Source organism: Eschscholzia californica, unplaced genomic scaffold (assembly GCF_041429995.1).
Source record: "Eschscholzia californica isolate CP2 unplaced genomic scaffold, dmEscCali1.0.p SCAF_6, whole genome shotgun sequence".
NCBI lineage: Eukaryota > Viridiplantae > Streptophyta > Magnoliopsida > Ranunculales > Papaveraceae > Eschscholzia > Eschscholzia californica.
The window spans coordinates 25,640,629-25,662,889 of NW_028238483.1; the positions used below are offsets into that span (position 1 = coordinate 25,640,629).

The 22,261-nt window shown below is 34.0% G+C and overlaps 2 protein-coding genes across 3 annotated transcripts; both read left to right on the plus strand.

Annotated features, from left to right (window-relative positions):
- The first annotated feature begins 9,058 nt into the window (after positions 1-9,058).
- Positions 9,059-14,688, plus strand: LOC147532888 (AT hook motif DNA-binding family protein). Of its 2 annotated transcripts, none has more exons than XM_086646300.1 (6): positions 9,059-9,366; positions 9,968-10,528; positions 11,428-11,480; positions 12,373-12,504; positions 13,291-13,452; positions 14,124-14,688. In XM_086646300.1, the coding sequence occupies exons 2-6, from the start codon at positions 10,003-10,005 to the stop codon at positions 14,358-14,360; spliced, it is 1,110 nt and encodes a 369-aa protein (XP_086502426.1). In that variant the 5' UTR covers positions 9,059-9,366; positions 9,968-10,002; the 3' UTR covers positions 14,361-14,688. The 2 variants fall into 2 exon arrangements, with proteins under 2 accessions (XP_086502426.1, XP_086502427.1); XM_086646301.1 differs by lacking the exon at positions 9,059-9,366 and adding an exon at positions 9,463-9,619.
- Positions 14,689-18,030: 3,342 nt separating this feature from the next.
- LOC147532889 (pantothenate kinase) lies at positions 18,031-22,248 on the plus strand. The gene is made up of 12 exons (XM_086646372.1): positions 18,031-18,495; positions 18,899-18,964; positions 19,246-19,312; positions 19,441-19,509; positions 19,620-19,760; positions 20,384-20,512; positions 20,595-20,681; positions 21,034-21,108; positions 21,199-21,276; positions 21,377-21,454; positions 21,805-21,867; positions 21,957-22,248. The coding sequence occupies exons 1-12, from the start codon at positions 18,326-18,328 to the stop codon at positions 22,023-22,025; spliced, it is 1,092 nt and encodes a 363-aa protein (XP_086502498.1). The 5' UTR covers positions 18,031-18,325; the 3' UTR covers positions 22,026-22,248.
- Positions 22,249-22,261: the final 13 nt, after the last annotated feature.

The following is a 22,261-nucleotide window of genomic DNA, read 5'->3' on the forward strand; positions in this document are numbered from 1 at the left end:
GCACATATTTAGAAATTGTTTTATTTGTGAAGCAATGATCTCCTATTGGAAGGTAAAATTTATCGGCAAAACGAACAGTTTAAAATTGCTTATGTTTCCGAGATAAGATGGGAATTAAGCAGCAGTGAAGTTTGGCTAGAGGGAGCTAACCGTCCGGCTGCTGCCCCATTATGTCCGGCTGATCCCCCATCGCTTGGAGGTATCCAAACCTGTCTAAAGAGAAAGTAAGTCCGCCAGCGAGGGATGGTAGGATTGTGCGGAGGTCTTCTCGAAGAAGTCTATCTTATGTTGTTGTCCTTGCTTCATTTATGTACTATGAAGGAACAAAACGTAGTTATTTTATAGTTGGAACCGAACTTCAGTTTTAGGCATATTTAGTGATAATCTCAAGATTTTATCTTGAAATAGAATGAAGTTTAAGATGTATTTCTAGACTTGGAGAGTTTTAAGATTTGATCTCTTCATGGTCTCTACCACGAGTCTTCAGCATCCTTCGATCAAGATGACAATGCGCTCAATTTGTCTGATAAGACAAATGATGAAGAAGAAGATCATCAAATTCGTCGTTTTAGGGATTGTAATCATGATCTTAAAATCAAACTAATTATAAATCCAATTAAATTCTTAAATTTCATATTAAATCAAATTAAATAAGATTTAGTTTTTAAAGTGAAGTTAATTTTAAGATATGATGAAATAATGGGCAATTCTTTGGTGGTATGAAGTCGTGTAGTTGGGTTGTCCTTTTTGAAAAAATGTGGCAAAGCTTTTTCAAAGTTTAATTTGGAACTCATTGGTTTGTTTTTTTGTGTTTTATATGAAATGCATGCGTTGGGCTTTAATTATCTTCTTTTTAACATCTTACTTAAAGAAAAAAAAATTCCTTTAATTTAAAGTTTGAGACAGCTGTAAGAAAATTCAAAAAGAGTGTGAAAATAGCCACTCCCTGATTGTTTTTTTTATTTATTCAAACTTAAAAAGATTCTCTTAAATCATAACGTTGAAAAAACTTCAAATAAGTTTAACCCTAGAACAATAAATTATTTTATTTAGGCCAGCGTTTTGGGGACTTGGTCAAAAACTGGTCAATTTTATTTGACAATTTTATTTTGTAAGTTGTTATAGGAAAATAAAAATAAAAAACCCTCCACCTCAGCTCCCTCCACCTCACCTCACTCTCTCTCTCCCCACCTCACCTCTCTCTCTCCCCACCACTCTCTCTCTCCCCACCACTCTCTCTCTCCCCACCACTCTCTCTGTCTTCTCCGATGAAGAACATACCAGAACTCCGGCGAAGGGAAACTCCTTCGCCGGAGTTTCTATAGAGAAAGAGAGTGATTTTTTTTTTTTAATCTTTCCAGGTCGCCGGCCAGAAAATTTTCTGGCCAACGACTTGGTCGGAGAAGACAGAGAGAGTGGTGGGGAGAGAGAGGTGAAGTGGAGAGAGAGAGAGAGAGAGGTGGGGTGGAGAGAGAGTGAGGTGAGGTGGAGGGTTTTTTATTTTTATTTTTATTTTTATTTTTATTTTGAAACATATTTCCCATAAAATATGTTTTTCCGAAAAAATTTCAAAATTTTGCAAACTCCCTTTAAAATTTCACACCCCGGAAACTATTTAGCTTTCCCAAAGCGCTGACCTTTATTTATACAAGAAGCTTTAGATAATGATACAAAAATATTCTAATTATGAGGTCATATTTTATTTGCTAAAATCAAAGTTATTTTGAATATGAAAAACTAAAACGATAAAGAAAGGCTGCGGCTTTTGGGGAATAAAGAAAAATTTCAGGGAATAAAAAATTAATCAATAAAAATTGATTTAGAGGGCATATTCTTCTTTTAATCCAAAAATTGACTTCGTCAAACATTGATCCCTAATCTTATCTTCTCTCTCTCTCCCTCTCGTCCTCTCTCTCACTCTCACCATCTCTTTCACTCCCATTGACTATCTCTTTGTCGTGTAGATCACTCACATCCCTTTCGTTGTAGACATATCTCTCTGTAGATTAATTTTTTTTTTTTGTCGCAGTTTTTATCTCTCTTTCTCGCAACCTCTATCTTGTTCTCTCTCTCTCTCTATGTATAGATCTCTCTGTGGAGATTACAGAGTTCGTGACCACGAAACGTTTTGTAGCCACGAAACGATTTGCAACCACGAAATGGTCAGGGTCACAAAACGTTTTGTGACCACAAATGTTTCGTGGTCAAAAAATACTCGAAGGGTTTCGCCAAAAATCCTCCTCGAGGTCTGGTTCTGGTGAAGGGAAAACTTCCCGTTGCAAGAACAGTGTCTGTATTCTCTTCGCCGAAACAGTGTATGTATTCCTTTCGCCGAAACAGTGTCTTTATGTAAGAGAGGGAGAAAAAAAAAAATGAGAGATCGACCAAGAAACAATGAAAGATTGAGAGAGAAACAGTGAGAGATTGAGAGACATAGATAGGGGATCAATAGAGAGAAATAGAGAGAGAGGGGGAGAGGCCGAGAGAGAGAGGGTAACAGAAAGTGAGAGAGGAGAAGAAAGGAGAGAGAAGAGAAGGAAATGGTAGTCAAAATGGTGTTAGTGAAAAGTTGTGGTGGTGATGGTGATGGAGAAGATGGAGATTAGGGGGCAATGTTCGATCTAGTTGATTTTTGAGTTAAAAACTAATATTCCCTCGAAAATGTACAGAAAAACATGGATTTCCTAAAAAAATTATTTCTCGGAGATTATTCTTTATGCCCAAAAGCCGCGGCCTAAAGAAAATACCAAACGCTAAAAGAAGAAGTAAAAGCAAAATTATTTTTTTCTCATTTAAAAATTCATATTAGATAGTGAGTCAAAAAGAATTTATAAGTTCATTCTAGACTAAGGTGCTGTTTGTTTTTTTATTTTTTCAGATCTGAAATCTGAATTGGACTTCAATTCAGATTTCAGATGTTTGTTTTCAAATTTAAGAAAATCTGAAAATTGGTCTGAATTTGGCCAAGGTCTGAAATGGCTGAAAAAGAGCCAACATTTTTCAGACTTCAAAACAAGTCTGAAAACTAGGTTCAATTGCTGAAATACGACAAATGACGTTTATGCCCCTTAGTATTTGAGAAATTTACGTCCCAACATTAAACACCACACCACCGGCAACGCCACCGCCGGCAAAATCAACAGCACCACCACTGGCAAAACCAACAACACCACCACTGACAAAACCACCACAAACCACACCACGACCACCACACACTGCGGCTACCACCACCACCATCTTCTGAAGACCATGGCTCCATACTAATGGAATAACAAACATAATCCCCTTCATTTCCAATCGAGTCACCACAATCATCTCTTTCAGTTCTCTTCTTTGAACATGATTCTAGATGTCGTTCACCGATGATAATGGGATAAGTAGGATTTAATGAAACCCTAGTTCTTGATCGATTTGGTGTTGGGAAATGTAGTTATCAACTTCATCTTACGAGGGCTCAACATTCAAACCCTAGTCTGAGTAGAAAGAGAGAGAGAGTGAGTCAAAGAGAGAGTGAGTCAGAGAGAGAGAAGAAGAAGAATAAGAGATAGAGATGAACTTTCTCTCACTAAGATTCCTCCCTCTGATTTATACATGTGTAGTGGAAAATTAATGAGTCCTTCGTAGAGAGGGAGATCCGGCGAAAGCTTTCCAGAGATAGAGCTCCGACGAGATATTTCCAGCGAGATATTTCCATCGGTAGAGAGAGAGAGAGAGGGAGGCTGATGTCTGAACTTTTTGAGAAGAGAAAGAATACAATTTTAGGGTTTCTAACATTTTATTTAGATAGGCTTAGGGTCTGTTTGGTGAAATAAATTAAGGAGGGCTATTATAGTCAAAATAGTAATTCAGATTTCATCATTCAGATTTAAAAACAAACACCTAATTTTTAAATATATTCAGATTTTTCAGATTCAGCAAATTCAGTTTAGACATTTCAGATTCAGCAAATTCAGATTCAGACTTCTACAAAAAAACAAACACAACCTAACAGTAAAAAAAGAACGACTATCAATTGTATAATAGTTTTTATGTATTTGGTGTCTGGTATCAAAATTTTTAACTAATACGTGTAACTGTACCGTTAAAAACGGTGGTCCAAATATAAGAAATAAATTATTATATTAAATTACTTTATAATATTCAACAAAAAGAATTAACTTTATAATAATAGTCTAAAATCATTTTCAGACTTAAAAAATTCTACAATGGTTATCTTCCTCATAATATGTTATATTTAATTCCACGCCAAAAAAGATTAACCAATTAATAAAAACAAATTTCATTCAAGCTACATGCATGAATATGAGTTTTGTATTATTCACAAGCAAAGTATATCTTTATTCTTAACCATCTAAGAAATAATAATGTGAACAGAAAGATTTGTAATTAGAGATTTAATTGAATGTACCCAAGTGTATATGCAACTTTAATCTGTGTTGTCCAATACAAAAATCAAGTCCCGTAAGCACATCTTAAATCTGAAGTATATGCTACATCAACCGTACAATGTGATATAGAGATTTTTTGTTTTTTTTTTTGGTTGAAAATAGAGATTTAGAATTCGGATACCACAGGAGTTCTGTAACAACAAAATATCTTAGTGTCATTGATTTATTAGCCATGTGGACAAATTTTAAATAGATTTTTTGTGAATATTTAAGAAATCCCAAGATATATTGCTCCGGAAAATTTATGAAAATGAGTCATTTCATGGGAACACGGGCCAAGATTTTTCATAATTTCCATCGATTTATTAGGGCCGCGGCTTTTGGGGATTAAAGAAAGGGGTCCATGGGTATATAGTCCAAAATAATTTTCAAAAAGGGTTTAGGATCCAATCTTCCCAAAAAATAGATTTTTAGTCCTTTTACCATATGGACATAAAAACCTCACTTTCTAAAACAGAGTCCGTCAATGTCCCACCTCCATATTTCACGGGTTTTAAATTTGGGGGCAGAAAAAAATCTGGAAAGGCAAGATTTGGACGTGATTTGGGGGTTTTAATAGGAAGTAACAGATCAAGAATATTTTCCAAAACGGATATTTTCCAAAACAGATTTTCTCTCCCATCCTTTCAGATTTGGAAACCAAATCTATATATCACTTTCTCTCACTTAACTTTCAGATTTGGAAAGAGAATATTTTCTGAGATCAATTAGCGTGATTTGGGGGTTAATATTCAAAATATATATATATATTAACTTTCTCTCACTTAACTTTCGTTTTTACTCATACATAAACACACATCGAGTACAAATTATGAAACAAGTTCGTAAATTATGTGTTATTTATGACGAAGAAACTATCATTTGTCATGTATACAACGTAATTTATCATATGTATGTGTGTCATGTCCATTATGTACCAATGACTACTTAGATTATTTTCTGACATAAATTACTTATTTTTTACGCGTACATGTGCATTATGTACCATAAATTATGGTAACATGTTAGGAAATGTAAATCTGAAATCATGTTTTTTGTTATAAAGTATGTGATTTATCATAAATTATGTATACTGTATAGTAAATAACACAACCTTTATACAACTGAAATGAAATTTTATTGAACAATAATCTGTGTTTTATTGTAAATGAAAAGAACAAAGTAGACTAGGTAACTTAAAAGCAAACTCCGTTGGAATGTTGCCCGAGCTCTCGATCCTTACTGTCTTTGGTCTTCTAGGTGTACGACGAATCAAACATGGTAGTGTTTCTTACTCTTCATTAAATGTACGTGGTTTATCAAAGTTAGGGCAGGGCTTATATGTTCCTTGTAAGTCTTCACATAAGACTCAGTTGTCCAAACAGGATTATAGAAACAATCTTCTTCATCGTAATTTATACTTTTATAGTTTATGTGATGATTCTGTAGGAAATTCCATCAGTGCTGGTTTACTACAAGAAAAAAAATATATACATTAGTTAGAAAAATATATAATTTATCATAAACGGCATTAAACAATGAATAAATTATCCATAATGTTTGATAAATTTCAACATGTGTTGGAGATAAATAGTATTTTAGTTTGATTCACATTGACACTGTAATATAACACAAATATGTGTAATTTGATATAAATTACAAGTACTGTTTCAGAAATTACGCAATTATACGTACTTTATGAATAATTAAACATTCTTTTTAAATAAGGCTGCTAAAGTATGTATAACTGTTAACATATTACATATATTTTGCATTCTGTTATACAGTTGAAGTACGACCGAAATTGGCGTAATGTACTTTAAAGTATGTAAAATTTTATACGAATTACTTATAATGTACATTCTGTTAAGAGAAATCGTACGGAATATTATCTGGATAAAAAATTGTACGGATGCAAAGTTCTGATGTGAAGAAATGTTAGAAAATCAAAAACCTAATATCAGAAAATCAAAACCCTAAATTACAGATCTGAAATCTTCTGTATGAAAAAGAGAATGAATGATGTTTCGATTTTAGAAAGAGATCAAAATCTGGTTTGTAAATAATTAAAACGATTTATAATCAATAGAAAAACTAAATCTAACGAAATATGATATGATGATTCGATGATACAGTGATTACAACCATTTACAAACAAAATCATATAAATCTTAAAAGATGTTAAGCGAAAACACAAATTTGAACGATGGTTTCTTACCTTATAATAAGATGAAACTGTAGATCTTGAAAATAAACTTGATATGAAGAGATATAAATGGAACTGGAGTTCTGAGCTTGTGTATTGAATTATAATGATATACGAAGCTTCTTCACAATAAGAACGAATATAAAAAGTCTTTGTTTTAGAAAGAGAAACAATTGTGGATTTCCCATTTTGATTATAAATGAAGATCATGTTTCGGTTATTAAGATGGTGATTGGAGAGATAAAGAAGGAGATGAAAAAGGAAACAGAATATTAGTGAATTTGATCAAAACGGAATAAAGTTTAATATATATAAGGTTATATTTGGTATTATGAATTACTAAGAATCCTAGGGATCTGGGTTTTCTCTCTAGATGAGACCAAATGGACTAGATGTCCATTTATATTATTTTTTTGGTTTTGAAACCCTTTATAGGATTAGAGAGGATTAGGGATCTGGGTTTTCTCCGGAGAATAAAGACTTTTCTTAAAACTAGTCAAATAAGATTGACTTTTTATGTTTCTTTTTTATTGCTAAGGGGCTTCTAATTTTAGAAGATGCTATAAAAAAGGCTCCTCCATCTCATCACCTCTCTCTACCACTTCATCTTCTCGACACCTCATCATCTTCTCCGGCGAAAGTCGCCGGCCGGTCAATTTTCCGGCCGGCAACCTTCAAACATAATTTTTTTTATTATTTTCTCTCTAAATATTGTTTTATGACATGGGCAATAATAAAAGGATAACTATATTGAAGAAATTCTTTTTTTTTTTGAAATATATTGAAGAAATTCAATTAGGCAATGACAAGGTCTCTCAATAGTGTGAATAGTCTCATAGCTCAACATAAAAAGTGTTGGTGGTTACCCACATGGACTTGGGATTCCATGTGTGTATTTACTCTTCTGCAAAAGGTGTTGGTAAAGTACTTGCTCATTATTTATTGTTTTTGTTTGGTAGCAAAATTTCCATCAAGGACTTTCTTTACTCTTATTTCCATTTATTATCATTTTTAATTTTTCACCCTTAATTTTTCACTTATGACATTAGTTTGCTAACACAACCCATTCAAAACATATACCAAGCCAACTAGGTTGGAGTCTACTTTTTTTTTTTTTTTTTTTTTTTTTGTTGAAATGGTTGGAGTCCTACCAGTTTGGTGATAAAATAAAAAAAGAAAACAACTCGTGATTTCTCTTGTAATGAAGTGGAACATAAGGAAGAATCTAATAAATTTTCTTTTGTTATTGTTGAACTGATTCTAATAAAAATTCAGACAAAACTTTATTAAAAAATGTAGAAAGAATTTGGTTCAATGAATTTTCCCACCGCAAATTACATCAAATTTTCTTTCATCATTTCACAAAATCCAAATCTATTAATAATTACGCTCAATAATTTAATATAGGTTTTTGAAGATTACATAATTTCATATGTAAAATTCATTATTTATTTTGCAAGTAATAGACTTTGTTGGAAGCATGATTTCTTTCGAAGAAAATATATTGAAATCAAATATTTTTAATTTTTATTTTCGAAAAATCTAGTTGTTAGAAATTTTATATGATGGGGCAAATTAATATATTACAGTTTTTAATATTTGGAAATCAATTATAGAGGGCCCCTTAACCAAATTCCATATCTTGCATAAACTTTTTATTTTATATCTTCAAAAATTAATAAACATTTATCTAGGAAGTTTGGGTTATTTAAACTAATATTATTGAGAAGTTATTATTCTTGTAGAAGTTATTATTCTTAAGAAAACAATCTTGTAGAAAAATTATTTTAGACTTTTTTTTTTACCCGATCAATATACATATTATGAATTTTTCTCCCATAAATGTCCTTAGAAATTCGTCACTATCGATTTGACTTTTAATCGAACCCACCATTATATCACATTATACTTCGTCCAAAATCAATACCATATTTTCAAATTTTGGTCAACAAGTGGTCCGACATTGATCTTTTAGTATAGTTGACTTCCTTTGACTCTAATTAAGCTTCTACTACCTCTAGGCTCTAGTCTTCTATTAGAAGTAAGATATCACTTAAAAAACCATGATTATTAACTGATTTTATAGTTATACTACTAAATTAAGATTTTTATGATAATTAATTATTAACCCGATTAATCGCCGATTTAAAAAAATCTTGTAGATATACATGAAAAGAGAGAGAAAAAACAAAATTAAAAAACTACAAAAATATCAGACTGTAAATAACATTTGAAGTTAGGTCAAAAAGGTAAATGTAGATAGAAGTTAAAAAAGTGAAGAGTAAAATTGTGAACTTTCTTTTTTGTTATAAACCGTTGGATGCATAAAACTAACAAATTCAACGGTTTAGATTGATTTAGAAATTGGCGAAACCCTGAAACGGAGGATGTGTATATTAGAGTGGAAAATTTATATTTAGAAAATACAATTAATTAATGATAATTAATTAATTAATAATTATTTTTATTTTTAGTACGAAAGCAATTTCGGCCTGCTTTACCTGCTTTTGAATAAAGCCTTTTTTAGGAGAGAGAAAGATAGAGGAAAAAAAAAATAAAGGAGGAAAAAAAAAACTCTTAAATTTAACGAAATACTCTAGAAATTCTCACATTTCTCTCAAGCCTTCAACCTTTTTCTCCTCTGTTTTTCTTCTGAAACCCTAACAATCTTCATTTTCTTCTTTGGGTTTTTGGACTCTTCACCTGATTTCAGCTTTTTTAGTATTTTAACAGGTAAGAAATTTTGTTATTTTGTTTATTTATTTATTTTTTCTAATTTTAGTGAATTTTTTCGCTATTTTCTTGATTGAATTTCTTTTCTGAATTTTTAATGGTAAAAAATTGAAAATTTATAGAAATTTATGAAATTTTTTGAACACTGTAAAAGATTTTGTAAAGAAGATTTTAATTTTATTTGAATTTTTTGCACGATCTACGGTGAAAGTTCAGAAATTAGGGTTTTCTGAAAGAAAATAAGAAAATTAGGGTTTGTTTCAATTTCTTCTTTTGCTTCTTCTAGTTCTTCTTTTAATCTTCTTCTACTTCGATTAGATTTTTGTATCATTTATAAAAAAAATTAATATAATTTTTAGATTTAGGGGAAAGGGGGTAAAATTTGAGGACTAGGGTTTTAGGGGGTGTAAAGTTTTTGTGTTGAAACATGTGAAATTTCTGTACTTTCTTCTTATCTTCAGTAGAATTTCTTAGTGAACTAGTCTGTGTGTGTTATTTTGATTTTTAGGGTTTTATATTTTGCCGTACATATCTGTAGCTAACAAGACCTTTTAAAAAAGAAGATTCTTGATGATCTAATCTGTGTTATTACGTTTTGTAGGAATTAAAGGATTTCTGTGTCCTACTTGATGAAAGATGTCAGGATCTGAACCAGGAATAATGTCAGGTAGAGAATCATTTGGAATTGGTTTTCAAAAAAATCAAATTCCTTCTCAAAATTCAGGGTTGCCTAATATGAGGTTAGCTTATAGTTCCGACGGAACAGCTGTTTATAAACCAGTTACAGTTAATTCACCAACTTATCACACCACCACAACCACCACCACAACTGGTGGCTCCACCGCCCCTGTTGGTGGTGGTGGTGGCGTTGGTGATGGACAGATGGTCCAGCTTCCTCAACAAGGAATTAACATGAATATGGGGGAACCAATGAAACGAAAACGAGGAAGACCTAGAAAATACGGGCCGGATGGATCCATGTCTCTTTCATTACCACCACCACAAGCTGCCGGTGGTGCTGCTTCATCACCACCTGTTCAACCGCCGACTGGATTTCCTAGCTCCCCTCCTTTATCGGCTTCGCCATCCTCGACGCCCGCACTGAAAAAAGGAAGAGGTCGGCCACTAGGTTCTGGCAAGAAACAACAAATGGATGCTCTGGGTAACTTTCCAAACATTTCCAAAACTCTTTTGGTTTAAAAATGTTTATATTGAATTTGATTATTCTGATTTATTGTCTTTGTTTGTCATTTGGGTGGATATGTTATTTAATGTGTTGTTAGAATCTTACTGGGGTTTGCTCATATTTCCATGGTTTTGTATGTTAGACCGTTTCTTTTACGTGATTAGGATGAGTAAAATGAGGTTGATTGGTAAAGGTGGAGATATGGTGGATGACTCTGTAAAAGGGGGTGGAATAAAAACAGTGTGGTCTTTTGGAATCTGTTAGATCTGAGTCATCTGACCAAGTAATGATACATGGGAGATTTTACTTATATACCCCTTTGTAAGTTATTATAGGTATATGCATCTAGGGTGTTGAGTTCTTCTGTCAGATCCTGGATTTAATATCTTGGGTGATGAATTTTCTATAGTTTGGAAACATTTCTTCTTGTGTTTTTTATATTTAATATTCTCTGGAATTGTTTTGGATATCGTATATCAACTACATGTCTGTGGTCAATAGATATGAAAATTGAGAAATACTTTTGTGAAGATGACGAGTCCGAATTTGTTTATTCAGAGATTCCGATGCTAGGTGAATTTAATGACATGCAATTATCATTTACTGATCTCAGTAATCCTGTAAAGTTTCTCTTTCTGTTTACCGGAAAACATTGAATTTCAAATAGCTACGTCGAAACCTTCTATATATAAATTAACTTCATAAATTTTCAAATATTAGTACTCTAGATTTTGGTGTGGTTTTAAAACATGGGTATAATTCTGGATTGGCTTTATTGTTTTATAGATGGAACATGGGAGTGAATAGGTGTTTTATTGTTTTCGTCTATAAACTTCATGCAGTTCCAATTTTCTAATCAATGACATAACTTGCAGGGTCTGCGGGACTTGGTTTTACACCACATGTGATCACAGTCAAAGCTGGAGAGGTTTGCTCTGTTTCTTTATTCTGATGAGGATCATCTTCATCTGCCATATCATACTTACGAGCTTAAATAATAATAACAATCTATCATGTTGGATATTGTTGTTGATTTTTATTTTCGTTGCTAGTTGAATTTGCACATGACCTTATTTTAGCTGTAAATTATGTTACAACCATCGTTATAATTAGGCTATGCATTGAATGAATTTCTGAGATCATTTGTCCATTTTAAGTGCATTTTTCTTTGTCTTGGGCTTTATTTATTATTACTTTCTTGCTTTATGCAATGCAATCGGACTCAGTTAAACCATCTACAAAAATATAATGCCCTTAACTCCTTCATTGCCAAATATAGAGAGAGTTAATGATGAAGTCATAGAAAAGTACGGTCCAGTCATTTCCTTTTGGGCGTTTGCATTTAGAAACTATTTGCATCTTTCGTCGGGTTTATTTGAAACTCTCTGAATCTTTATGTCCGCTTAAGATAACTTAATAATTTAATTTAGTCCATATTGCTTGATAGTTAAGGACCAATTTATGTTACTTTAATTTCTTAATGGTAAGGATATTGGGTGAAAGTTTCTTATCTAGTTGTCTTGTTAAGTTAATAGACAGTACTTGTTCTTAGTTGTCCAAGAATGAAGGCCCAAGGTGTGGGTATCAATTGAGACAAGAGAAGATATTTAGCAGACAACGTTTTAAAAATGCTATTACTTAAGATATCTTGATTTTTGGATAAGCCTGTGATAGGCAGCCTTCATTCATGCTTCATACATCGTTGATTCGATTTGTCCATGTTCATTTCTATGTGATCTACTATACAGTTTGATATATTTGTTTTACCACACGGGTCACTACTTTTACTTAGTTCGGTTTTCTTTTCTTTCCTTCTTCAGGATGTTTCCGCAAAAATAATGTCATTCTCCCAGCATGGGTCGCGAGCTGTTTGCATTCTTTCAGCTAATGGTGCTATATCTAATGTAACACTCCGTCAAGCAGCAACATCTGGTGGAACTGTCACTTACGAGGTTTGTTTAAAAGTTACATATTCACTATAACTTGTTGTCATGACTTGGAATTTTTTTATCAATGTTGCAAGCCTATCCAATGTGGAATTGTGGATACTCTTCCATATGTTAGCCGTATTGCGTACTCAAATATGCTTGTCTGATACTCCAATCACTTCATTAGGTAGAATGAGTATGTTATAAGTACGTCCCTGTGAACTTCTCATAAGCATGTTGGAACCACAAAATACCAACTCAAAGTTGACGTTCTTTGTTTATCATGTGGCAATGGTTGGCCTGAAAGTAATAAATGCAAGTAATAGTGAAAGGACTAATAGCTAAAAAGGAAAAATATATATATATATATATATATATATATACACACAGCCGAGTCGCCACACTGGAGTTTTCTACTCGCCTAATCTGACACCTCTAACTGGTGTCAAGTACCAATACCTATACTGCTGTTATGTAGCTCCGAAATTATAAATCTAGAGAGGTGATAAGGATATTTAAGATATCTTTTTGCTAGTATGGATTTAAGTATTTGGATCAGACAGTTTAGTCTTATTGTGCGGTTAACTTATAAATCCAGAAGTACAGTCTCTTACTTATGCAATGTTATTGAATTTTACGATGTGCTAATGTATAGATAAGGCATCTATCACTAACTAGAGAGAGAAACATGCTAATATCTAATTGAGAAGGTCAACCAGAATATGATGTACCAAAGATACCAGGAACCAAAATTTTTACTAACCGAATGTCCTGCTTCTTATATCTGATCTTGTTATATATCTTCTCCAGGGACGTTTTGAAATTCTGTCGCTTTCTGGATCGTTTCTGTACTCAGAAACTGGAGGTCAACGAAGCAGGACTGGCGGATTGAGTGTATCTCTGGCTGGACCAGATGGTCGAGTTTTGGGAGGTGGTGTTGGAGGGATGCTAACTGCGGCATCGCCTGTTCAGGTTTATCTCATTTACACTGTCAAAACTTTTTGTAAAACTTCTCGAGATCGTGGATTCTTGTGTGTTGCTCTAATGTACTTCCCATGAATTTAAGATTTTCCGAAAAGGACTGTCGCACCAATAGAAAAGAAGGCACGAAAAAAGTTAACTTGTTTGATTGAAACTAGTATTTTAATCAAAGTGTAGGTCATGTTTGTTTCTTACATGCATTTGAATCTTATTCATGTGGGTCCGACCTTGAAATGTGCATGATGTTTAAACTTAGGGAATTAAAAAACTTAACCAAGTTTGGATCATATCAAGTAAGATTTTAATCCCAAAAATCTGATTCTTTTCTATGGTGTCAAATTTTGCAGCTTTTTGGAATAATATGTTGTTTATTTTCCATGAATATTTAAATATTGATTAGTTCAGGACATTCGAAACATATCAACTGCATCTGCATTCATATCATTTGATTCGTTCAATTAACACGAAACTATCGAGAATTCGGAAGGTATGAATGTCTTCAGATAAATCTAAGAAGTGAGTTGAATTTAAAATTTAGTCAAATTAAACTGGAGTAGTTCAGTAATAAAAGCAATTTTTTCAAGCTTGCCCGCATTTGGTAATAGTTCAGTACTCCAAATTATAGAATCTGAAGTGGGTGATTGTTGGCTGGTTCATTGCAGGTAGTTGTTGGTAGCTTTATTGTGGATTCACATAAAGAGTCAAAGCTGTTGAATCAATCCGAACCTTCCTCCGCACCACATAAGCTTCCTGTAGGCGGCGGCGGTGGTGGAACTTCTGGCGCAGCTAGTAGCCCACCGTCAACATCTTCCGGCGGGCCTGGAAGTCCACTCAACCAGAGCACAGGAGCCTTCAACAGCAATAACGCTCCAGGTATGGCGAACATATCTTGGAAGTAACTCGGAGCTCCGCTACTGCAACTTCTGTATTGTCTTAAACTTGGTATTCACTCATTTCTTAGAGAACCACTTTTACATCTATTTGTAGTTTTAGTTTTTGTTGTCTTTAACATCGGATAAGTTAATTTTAGGCCCACTGCCGAAGTGGGAAGATAAGACATTTGCTTCCCAAGCTTGACCCATATGGTCAAGAAGTAATTACGAGGGTGGTAAGCACCGATTCTCTTCCCAGTAGGCGGTACTGAGTTACAATGTAGAAGTAAAATACAGTAAGTTTAATGTGTTTCTAGATGGGTTTTATTGTTCAATTATGGAGATTCGACTGCTCTGTGTGTTCTCTTTATTCAGCTTCTCTCAAATTGACATTCCATGAAATTTATTTTGTTTCTTTTAGTATTTTGAAAGTCATCTGTTGGTCGTTCTTTTGGGGAAACCAAAAAATCTATATACAAAAATTTGGCTGGAAAAAAGGAAAATTTCTTTTTGTTTCCTCACTCCACCGTTTCCTGTCTTTTCGCATGCTAACCATTGGCGGCACCCCTTAATTTTATTTCTATCTTCTTCCTCCCTCCAACCACCACCACCACCTACTCACTACCACCATTACCTCTTCCCACCACCACCACCTACTCACTACCACCATCACCTCTTCCCACCACCTCCACCTTCGACCACCATTTTACCCCCTCCATCTCTACCTCCCACTATCTGTTTCAGTTGTTCGTAGGAGCAGAGAGCGGGGTGGAGAGAGAGAGATGATCACAATGTTGGTGGTGGTGAGAAGAGAATAAACTGTTTTTTGGTGGGATCAGACTGAAGTAGAAGTGGTGGTGAGGGTTTGAGTGAAAAAAGATTAGATTCGACCTATTTTTCGAAGGATTAGAAGTATAGTTCTTTATAGTTCACTACATTTCAAAAAGGATTAGTAGTGTAGTTCATTAGAGTTCGTCCATTTTGGTCTAAGCTAGATCATAAGCCACTTATGGGGGGGCAAGTTATTGAAGTCCAGATCTATTACCTTGCAACATGGACAGAAAAGTGTGGTTTAGATATAATGCTCTTATGTCTTCTCAGGAAAAGCATTTCAAAATTAAACAAAAGAGAGAGAGAGAGAGAGCGCGCACACACACACACCAAGCGTTGAGCTTGCATTTCCTAAATTCACATGCAAGGGTTGAAGATTGTTCTCCCAAATTTGTCTTTAATAGTTAAAACCAAACTTCCCAAACTTATCTATAAAGATTGAGGTTATACCCTCGTGTGTTTATATAAATAACGTGCATTTATTTGTGATTATAGAAAAAACATTTCATGTGGGTAATTTTTAGAGTAACAACAAAAAACCTATAACTCAAAACCTTCACTATACTTTCGCGAAATCAACTATCTTCATTTTCAGTCAACTCTTCTCTCTCTCTTGATGGACAATGGATTCATTTTAAGTCTGGAGTATGTCTATTTTTGTAGTCTCTTCTATTTTATTTTTTTTATTTAACTCAGTCGAAGTGCACTCAGATTGTCAATGAGAAAATAAGATTATTTCTGCTTTTTAAAAGCAGTAGAGTAACTTGATAGGTGCTTCCAAGTATCTAATTCTTCAAAAAAAAAAAGAAACTAACCTACTAAAGAGAGCCTAAGTGGGTGAACAAAATGGTAGTTTGGGGTATATGCTATGAGAAGAACAACATCATTTATAGAAAGTTACTCTGGTGGTGTTCCTTATAAAATTGACCAAATTTTATTTGAGGTTGAGTTGCTTCTTTCTGTTACTAAAATCATATTCCGCTAAGCTAGCGAAAATGTGTTCAAGAAAAGCACAAGCAAGTCAAAGAGATAACTTAAGCGGTTTAATCTACCAATTAACGTTCGATCTTTTAAGGAAAATCGAAGATACTGGTCTATCACGTTTAGACTTCATAGATGAAATGCCTACAAACTGAGCAACATTACTTCAGTTATATATAACGCACGTACAGTTTGTAGATCTAGAGCTCTCATTTGACTATATTTATAAAAGGAGAAAATAAACAAATAACAAAAATAAAGATGAATATGAAGAGAGTAACAAGATCTTTCCCAAAAGAATTAGAAGAAGCTGAAATTGCTAATTTTGAAGGTGCTTCCATAACAAACACTCCCACTAGCATAAGCATTTAGTAGTATTTCATTTTGTGCACACCAAAACTCAGCTTTAAATCCTCCTCTCCTCAATGCCTTGAGAATTTTGTTCTTGTGTATATTGCTTGTTACTATAACTTTCTGGCTACTACCATCAACTTCAACCTTCTGAATCCCTGCAAAAATCACCCGTAAATTTTCCGCACGAGACACTTTGAAACTTATGACTTATAGATTGCAAGGGAAAAAAGGGAGACTGAGAAATAGTTTAAGCATTGATATTGAATAATTGTGAAAGTTTAAGAATAAAATAGTGAAAATTGTGCCTACCCCTAAGTTTAGATAGGCATTTTCGAAGCCGTTTTTCGTGTACGCCTGCCATATCTACCTTGATTTCAACTGTCTGCAAAACGTAAGCAAAGTCTTAAGATTGGTTGTTATCGAATGATTGTTGATTGAGGAACTATATAGTTTCAACAATTTATTGACAATAAGCAAAAACAAAGTCTTAAGATTGGGTGTACCTCCATGAAGATATATCTGCTTGATATTCTCTTAAACAAAACAACAAATGCAACAAGAGAAGTGCAACCAATAGTTAACAATAGATAGCTATTAATGTAACAATGAAATTGAGAATGCTTTTTTTTTTTTCTCTTTTAGAATGAGAGACAAGATGGGAGAATGTTGCCTTATATATAGAGAGAGAAGGATGGACAAAAAGATAGATGGTAGAAAAAGGAGAATTGATACCTCTACAATGAAAAATGTACAATAGGTTAAATATGTTGAAATTCACAGTCGAATGGGTTGAATTGAGTTGATATATTTTTGAACCAGTAGGAACACCAAGTTTATAAACAGATTGACAAGTTTTTTAATCAAATTTAAAGAGTTGCTTATCAAACTAATGTCTTCTTTTGCTTGTTTCTTCAAGAAAATAGAAAGATAAAGGTTAGTAGTGACTTGGGAGTTTGAGCTTCTCAAGGGCAAAAGCTCTTCTTCCTCTAAAGCAACAAAACAAGTGTGACCCATCAAAATTTTCTTCTTTTTGTTTGTTGAATATGGTTTTGAGAGTCCAACTTCAACTTTATTTTGGGATGTTTGTTTATTGTTAGTCTCGTCATCATTCATGGGCGGTCCAGGTCCAAAGTCACCAAAGCGATCACTTTAGGCCCAACATAAGGAATGGATTCGTATTTATGATTTCGTACGTCAATTTTGAAATAACAATTATATTCTAAACAAACTTATAATATAATTTAAGTTGCATTTCATTAGTTAAGAGTAGTTTATTTGCAAGATAACTAAGGGTTTGAAATTTTATTTTGTTTTATTCCTAACATGTGTCATACGTGCCTTTGGTATATAAAGATCTTTAAAGCCAGTTTGTGAGGCCTAAGACCTATTTATTCAGATCTATGTTAATATATTTTACTAACACAAGTCAATAAACTAATTACATTGTGAAACGGATTTGTGATTATTCGAGTTTTTGTTCTTCATATGGACTCCACGAGTCATTAAATTCAATATTGTATAGATTCATCATGAACAAATACTTAACTTCAGTAACTCCGATAACTATCGTTGTATCTTCTCTTATGGGACCTCCCGCATTTTGGAGTTTATGTCAACACTTTCGACCAGAACGGCAAGGAAGGGTTGAAAGTTAGTTTTGGTGAAGGGTTACATTGGAGATGATGCTCAAATACAATTGTGGTTGGGGCGCCTGGTACCCATACTGAATCCGTTATTGGAGATTACGTATTGAAACCAAAACAAGAAAATCACAACCAGAAGAGAGAGAGAGAGAGAGTGGAGATCAATTAATCAATCAATCAATCATGGAGAGCTTTTCAGAAATGGTTCCATTTCCACTGTTAACAACTCCGATCGAGTCTAATTACAGAGCTTGTACCATTCCTTACAGATTCCCTTCTGATAATCCTCGTAAACCAACTCCAACTGAGATTTCTTGGATTAATCTCTTCTTGAACTCCGTTCCTTCTTTCAGGTTGTTACTTCATTTCCCCCCCTTTTCCATCGTTTTTTTATTCATTTATTTTCTGGATTTTTTGGACGTTATTTGAGTTACATTTTCGATATTTAGGTTAAAATTTTGATTGTTGATATCTTTGTTTGTGAATTCTATTGATTTGACCTAAACATCTAAAGAATACGCAATCTTCTTTAGATGTTGTTTATGTGATTTATATAAAGGTGAGATCTTTCTATTATGTCATCATCTCTGTTATACACAAGCTTGTTGATACTTCATTAGACATACAGAAACTTGATTCATTTAGGAGACCCATACTTTTATAGATTACTGATGCCTAGATATTCTGATGGTATTAACATATTATGCATCTCTTGGGCTATATCTTCTGGAAGTTGCTTACCTAGTTTTGATGCAGGGAACGGGCGGCTACTGATACCACAGTGGTTGATGCTCCTACAAAAGCAGATAAGTTTGCTCAAAGGTAGCTATGATTTATTTTACTTATTTACAATGTAATTTGAAAGCGATGACCCCAACTAGTGTAGGTGCATAGGTTTTGGAGTGAAAATGTTCGTTTTATATCTGATTTTCTGAATTATATATCATCGACTAAAGTTTCCACCGAGTTAGTTTTTCTTCTATTCTTAATACGAAGAAGTCCTCTTTGTGGTAACTTATGCAGTAGTGATACTGTTTTTCGTAGTGTTATATAGGAAAAGTTATATGGGTTATACTTTATTTTCTGTATTTTTGTCTGTAAAGGTACACCGAAATTCTCGAGGACTTAAAGAAGGATCCAGAAAGTCATGGTGGTCCACCTGACTGCATTGTAAGTGAGCTTCTTAATCGAACCTTTTTTTCTTTTATTTAGCTGTACTCGTTGAATTGTTTGTACAGTTCATGATGAATTACGTGCTTTTGTATACTAAATATGATTTCTTTCATGGGTAACTGTAGATGCTTTGTAGGATTCGCGAGCAAATCCTTAGGGAATTGGGTTTCAGAGATATATTCAAGAAAGTTAAGGTAAGTTACAAAGCTTTAGTTATGCACTTAGTCTTTCATGTCGTAGCTCTTGGTTATCTTCGGAATCCAAATAATGCTCTTCTTGACTTTTGTGTCTTTAAATGCACTAGGATGAGGAGAACGCTAAGGCCATCTCACTTTTTGAGGAGGTAGTTCGTCTTAATGATGCAATCGAAGATGGAAACAAACGTGTTGAAAGCTTGATCAAGGGAATTTTTGCAGGGAACATATTTGACTTGGGTTCTGCTCAGGTAAACCAAGTACTTGTTCTAACAGCTATGAGGCCTAAAACTGTATTTTGCAGTTCGTCATGACTTTTTGAGATGCGAAGTACCGGAACAGTGCTCCATTAGGTGGCTAAGCTAGAAAATATTGTCTGAAGATTCAGTTGATTGTTACTCTCTCACAGTTCAAATGGGATTTGAGAAACTGCTTCATTAAATATAGACTGCCTAATCTCTAGGATTTAGAAACTTTTTCTTCTTGTAGAATTCTGCTTTTGCACCATATAGTATCTCCAAAATGTCTAATTTGGAATCACTAAAAAACCCTACTTGAGTTTCTTAGCCCTCCCCTAAATATTGCGCGTTCTAAAAAACCAGTCCAGGAAACAATACAATGCAAGTGGAGTACATAAATTTTAAACATGCAAGCAGTTCGCAACTAAAAAAGCAGATAGGCTACTTACAGAATTGATACTTGCATATTACTTGCATCTGAATAGACTACTGTTTTATGGACAGCGTCTAAACAAGAAAATGTTAAGTGCGGATTTATAAGCTCATATCCTGTCAGCAGACCTTATTATTTAGATGAATTTTCCAATCCAATGGTACGAAATATAAACTTTTATCTGTTTCTCCATTTATTGAAGCTTGCAGAGGTTTTCGCGAGGGATGGAATGTCATTTCTAGCTAGTTGTCAGAATCTTCTACCTCGACCTTGGGTTATTGACGATCTGGACACTTTTCAACTGAACTGGAGTAGAAAATCCTGGAAAAGGGTAGGTTCATCAGTCCTTTCGCTTAAGATAGAGTTATGGTTGTGACGGCATGAACTTATCAGTTCATTTGTTTCTTATGTAGGCCGTGATTTTTGTGGACAATTCAGGTGCAGATATCATCTTGGGAATTCTACCATTTGCTAGGGAGTTACTTCGTTGTGGCACACAGGTTTGGAGTTCACGCCTCCAAATTTAAGTTATAACATCTATACAAACCTTTATGATACCGTCAATGTCTCATTGCTTAGTTGGAATTCTATATCGAGAATTTGTGGTGGGGAAGATTGCCAAATCCATTATCATCCTTCTGTATAATATTTGAATTATATATTAATGGGTTACTCCTTGTGTCAAATGGCGAATTATTCCGACCGTCCTTATGTTTAGGTTAGAATAATATGCCATCTAACTCTCTTTTAGATGATTTGTTTTTGACGATTTTGTGGGCCATCATCACCAATTTTTGTGTTTTACTGCTGCCATATTTGGTCTGGTTTGCCTGAATATCTTGTTTGACGTAGGTTGTTCTAGCAGCCAATGACTTACCTTCTATCAATGATGTGACATATACCGAGTTACTCGAGATCATCTCAAAGGTAGTGAAAGTTATCTTAAATTTATATGCCAACTTCGACATTGGGTATTAGTTCCTAGTTCGATACTGATGTTTATGGTGCCAATTTCAGTTGAAGGATAAAAATGGGCAGCTCATGGGCGTCGATACCTCGAATTTACTGATTGCAAATTCGGGTAATGATCTGCCGGTAAGAAAATGACACCAACTTAAATGCAGTTCTTTATGGGCCTTGTACCCCTATTGTGGTTGATCATAACAATATGTACATATTTTCACCTCATCTACAGGTCATTGATCTTTCAAGTGTTTCTCAAGAACTTGCCTACCTAGCAAGTGATGCAGATCTAGTTGTCTTAGAAGGAATGGTAAGTTATATCATCGTTGAGAAAAAGGAGACCTTCTCTTAAGAAGTCTGTCACGATCAACTGTTTGACTCTTAACCCTTTTGTTAAACTGTCAGTTTATTTGGCAGCATTGACACAACTTTTTATTTCGGATTATCATCTAGTCGGTGATAGATAAAGAAAAAAAAATGTAAAATAAAAATTTCATCCAACCTGATATCACCCTACTATGCATCAAACCATTTGCAAAACGGAAATCGGTATCTGACTTGGTTTAGCCAGAGACAGAACCATTAGGGCGAACTATGCTAAATTTCACTGTACTTTTTCAGAAATTATAACTCTAGATTTCAATATCTTTTGGCTTGCAGGGACGAGGAATCGAAACAAACCTTTATGCTCAATTTAGATGTGATTCTCTCAAGATTGGAATGGTACTTGCTTTCAATTTTTCACTTTTTTTTCCGGTATGTTTTTTTTAAACCGAGTGACTCATCCTGCGTCTCTTTGATCTAAATAACAGGTGAAGCATCCAGAGGTTGCTCAGTTCTTGGGAGGAAGGCTGTACGACTGTGTCTTGAAATACAACTAAGTTGGAAATAGTTGAGATGGTACCTTCTACTGTCTCTCTTCATAGAAATCGTATAAAATTGGAGCGATATAGACGATCTATAAACCTTCTGCTTTTCATGATTCTTTTGCTCTTATCTTGTTACCAGAATACTCAGCTGTTAAAACATTCTGTTTGAAATGCAACATTATCTATGTCAGAGGTTAAGAAGCTACTCCTTATATATATTAGACCAATTTTCTCTTTCTTTCTCTGAT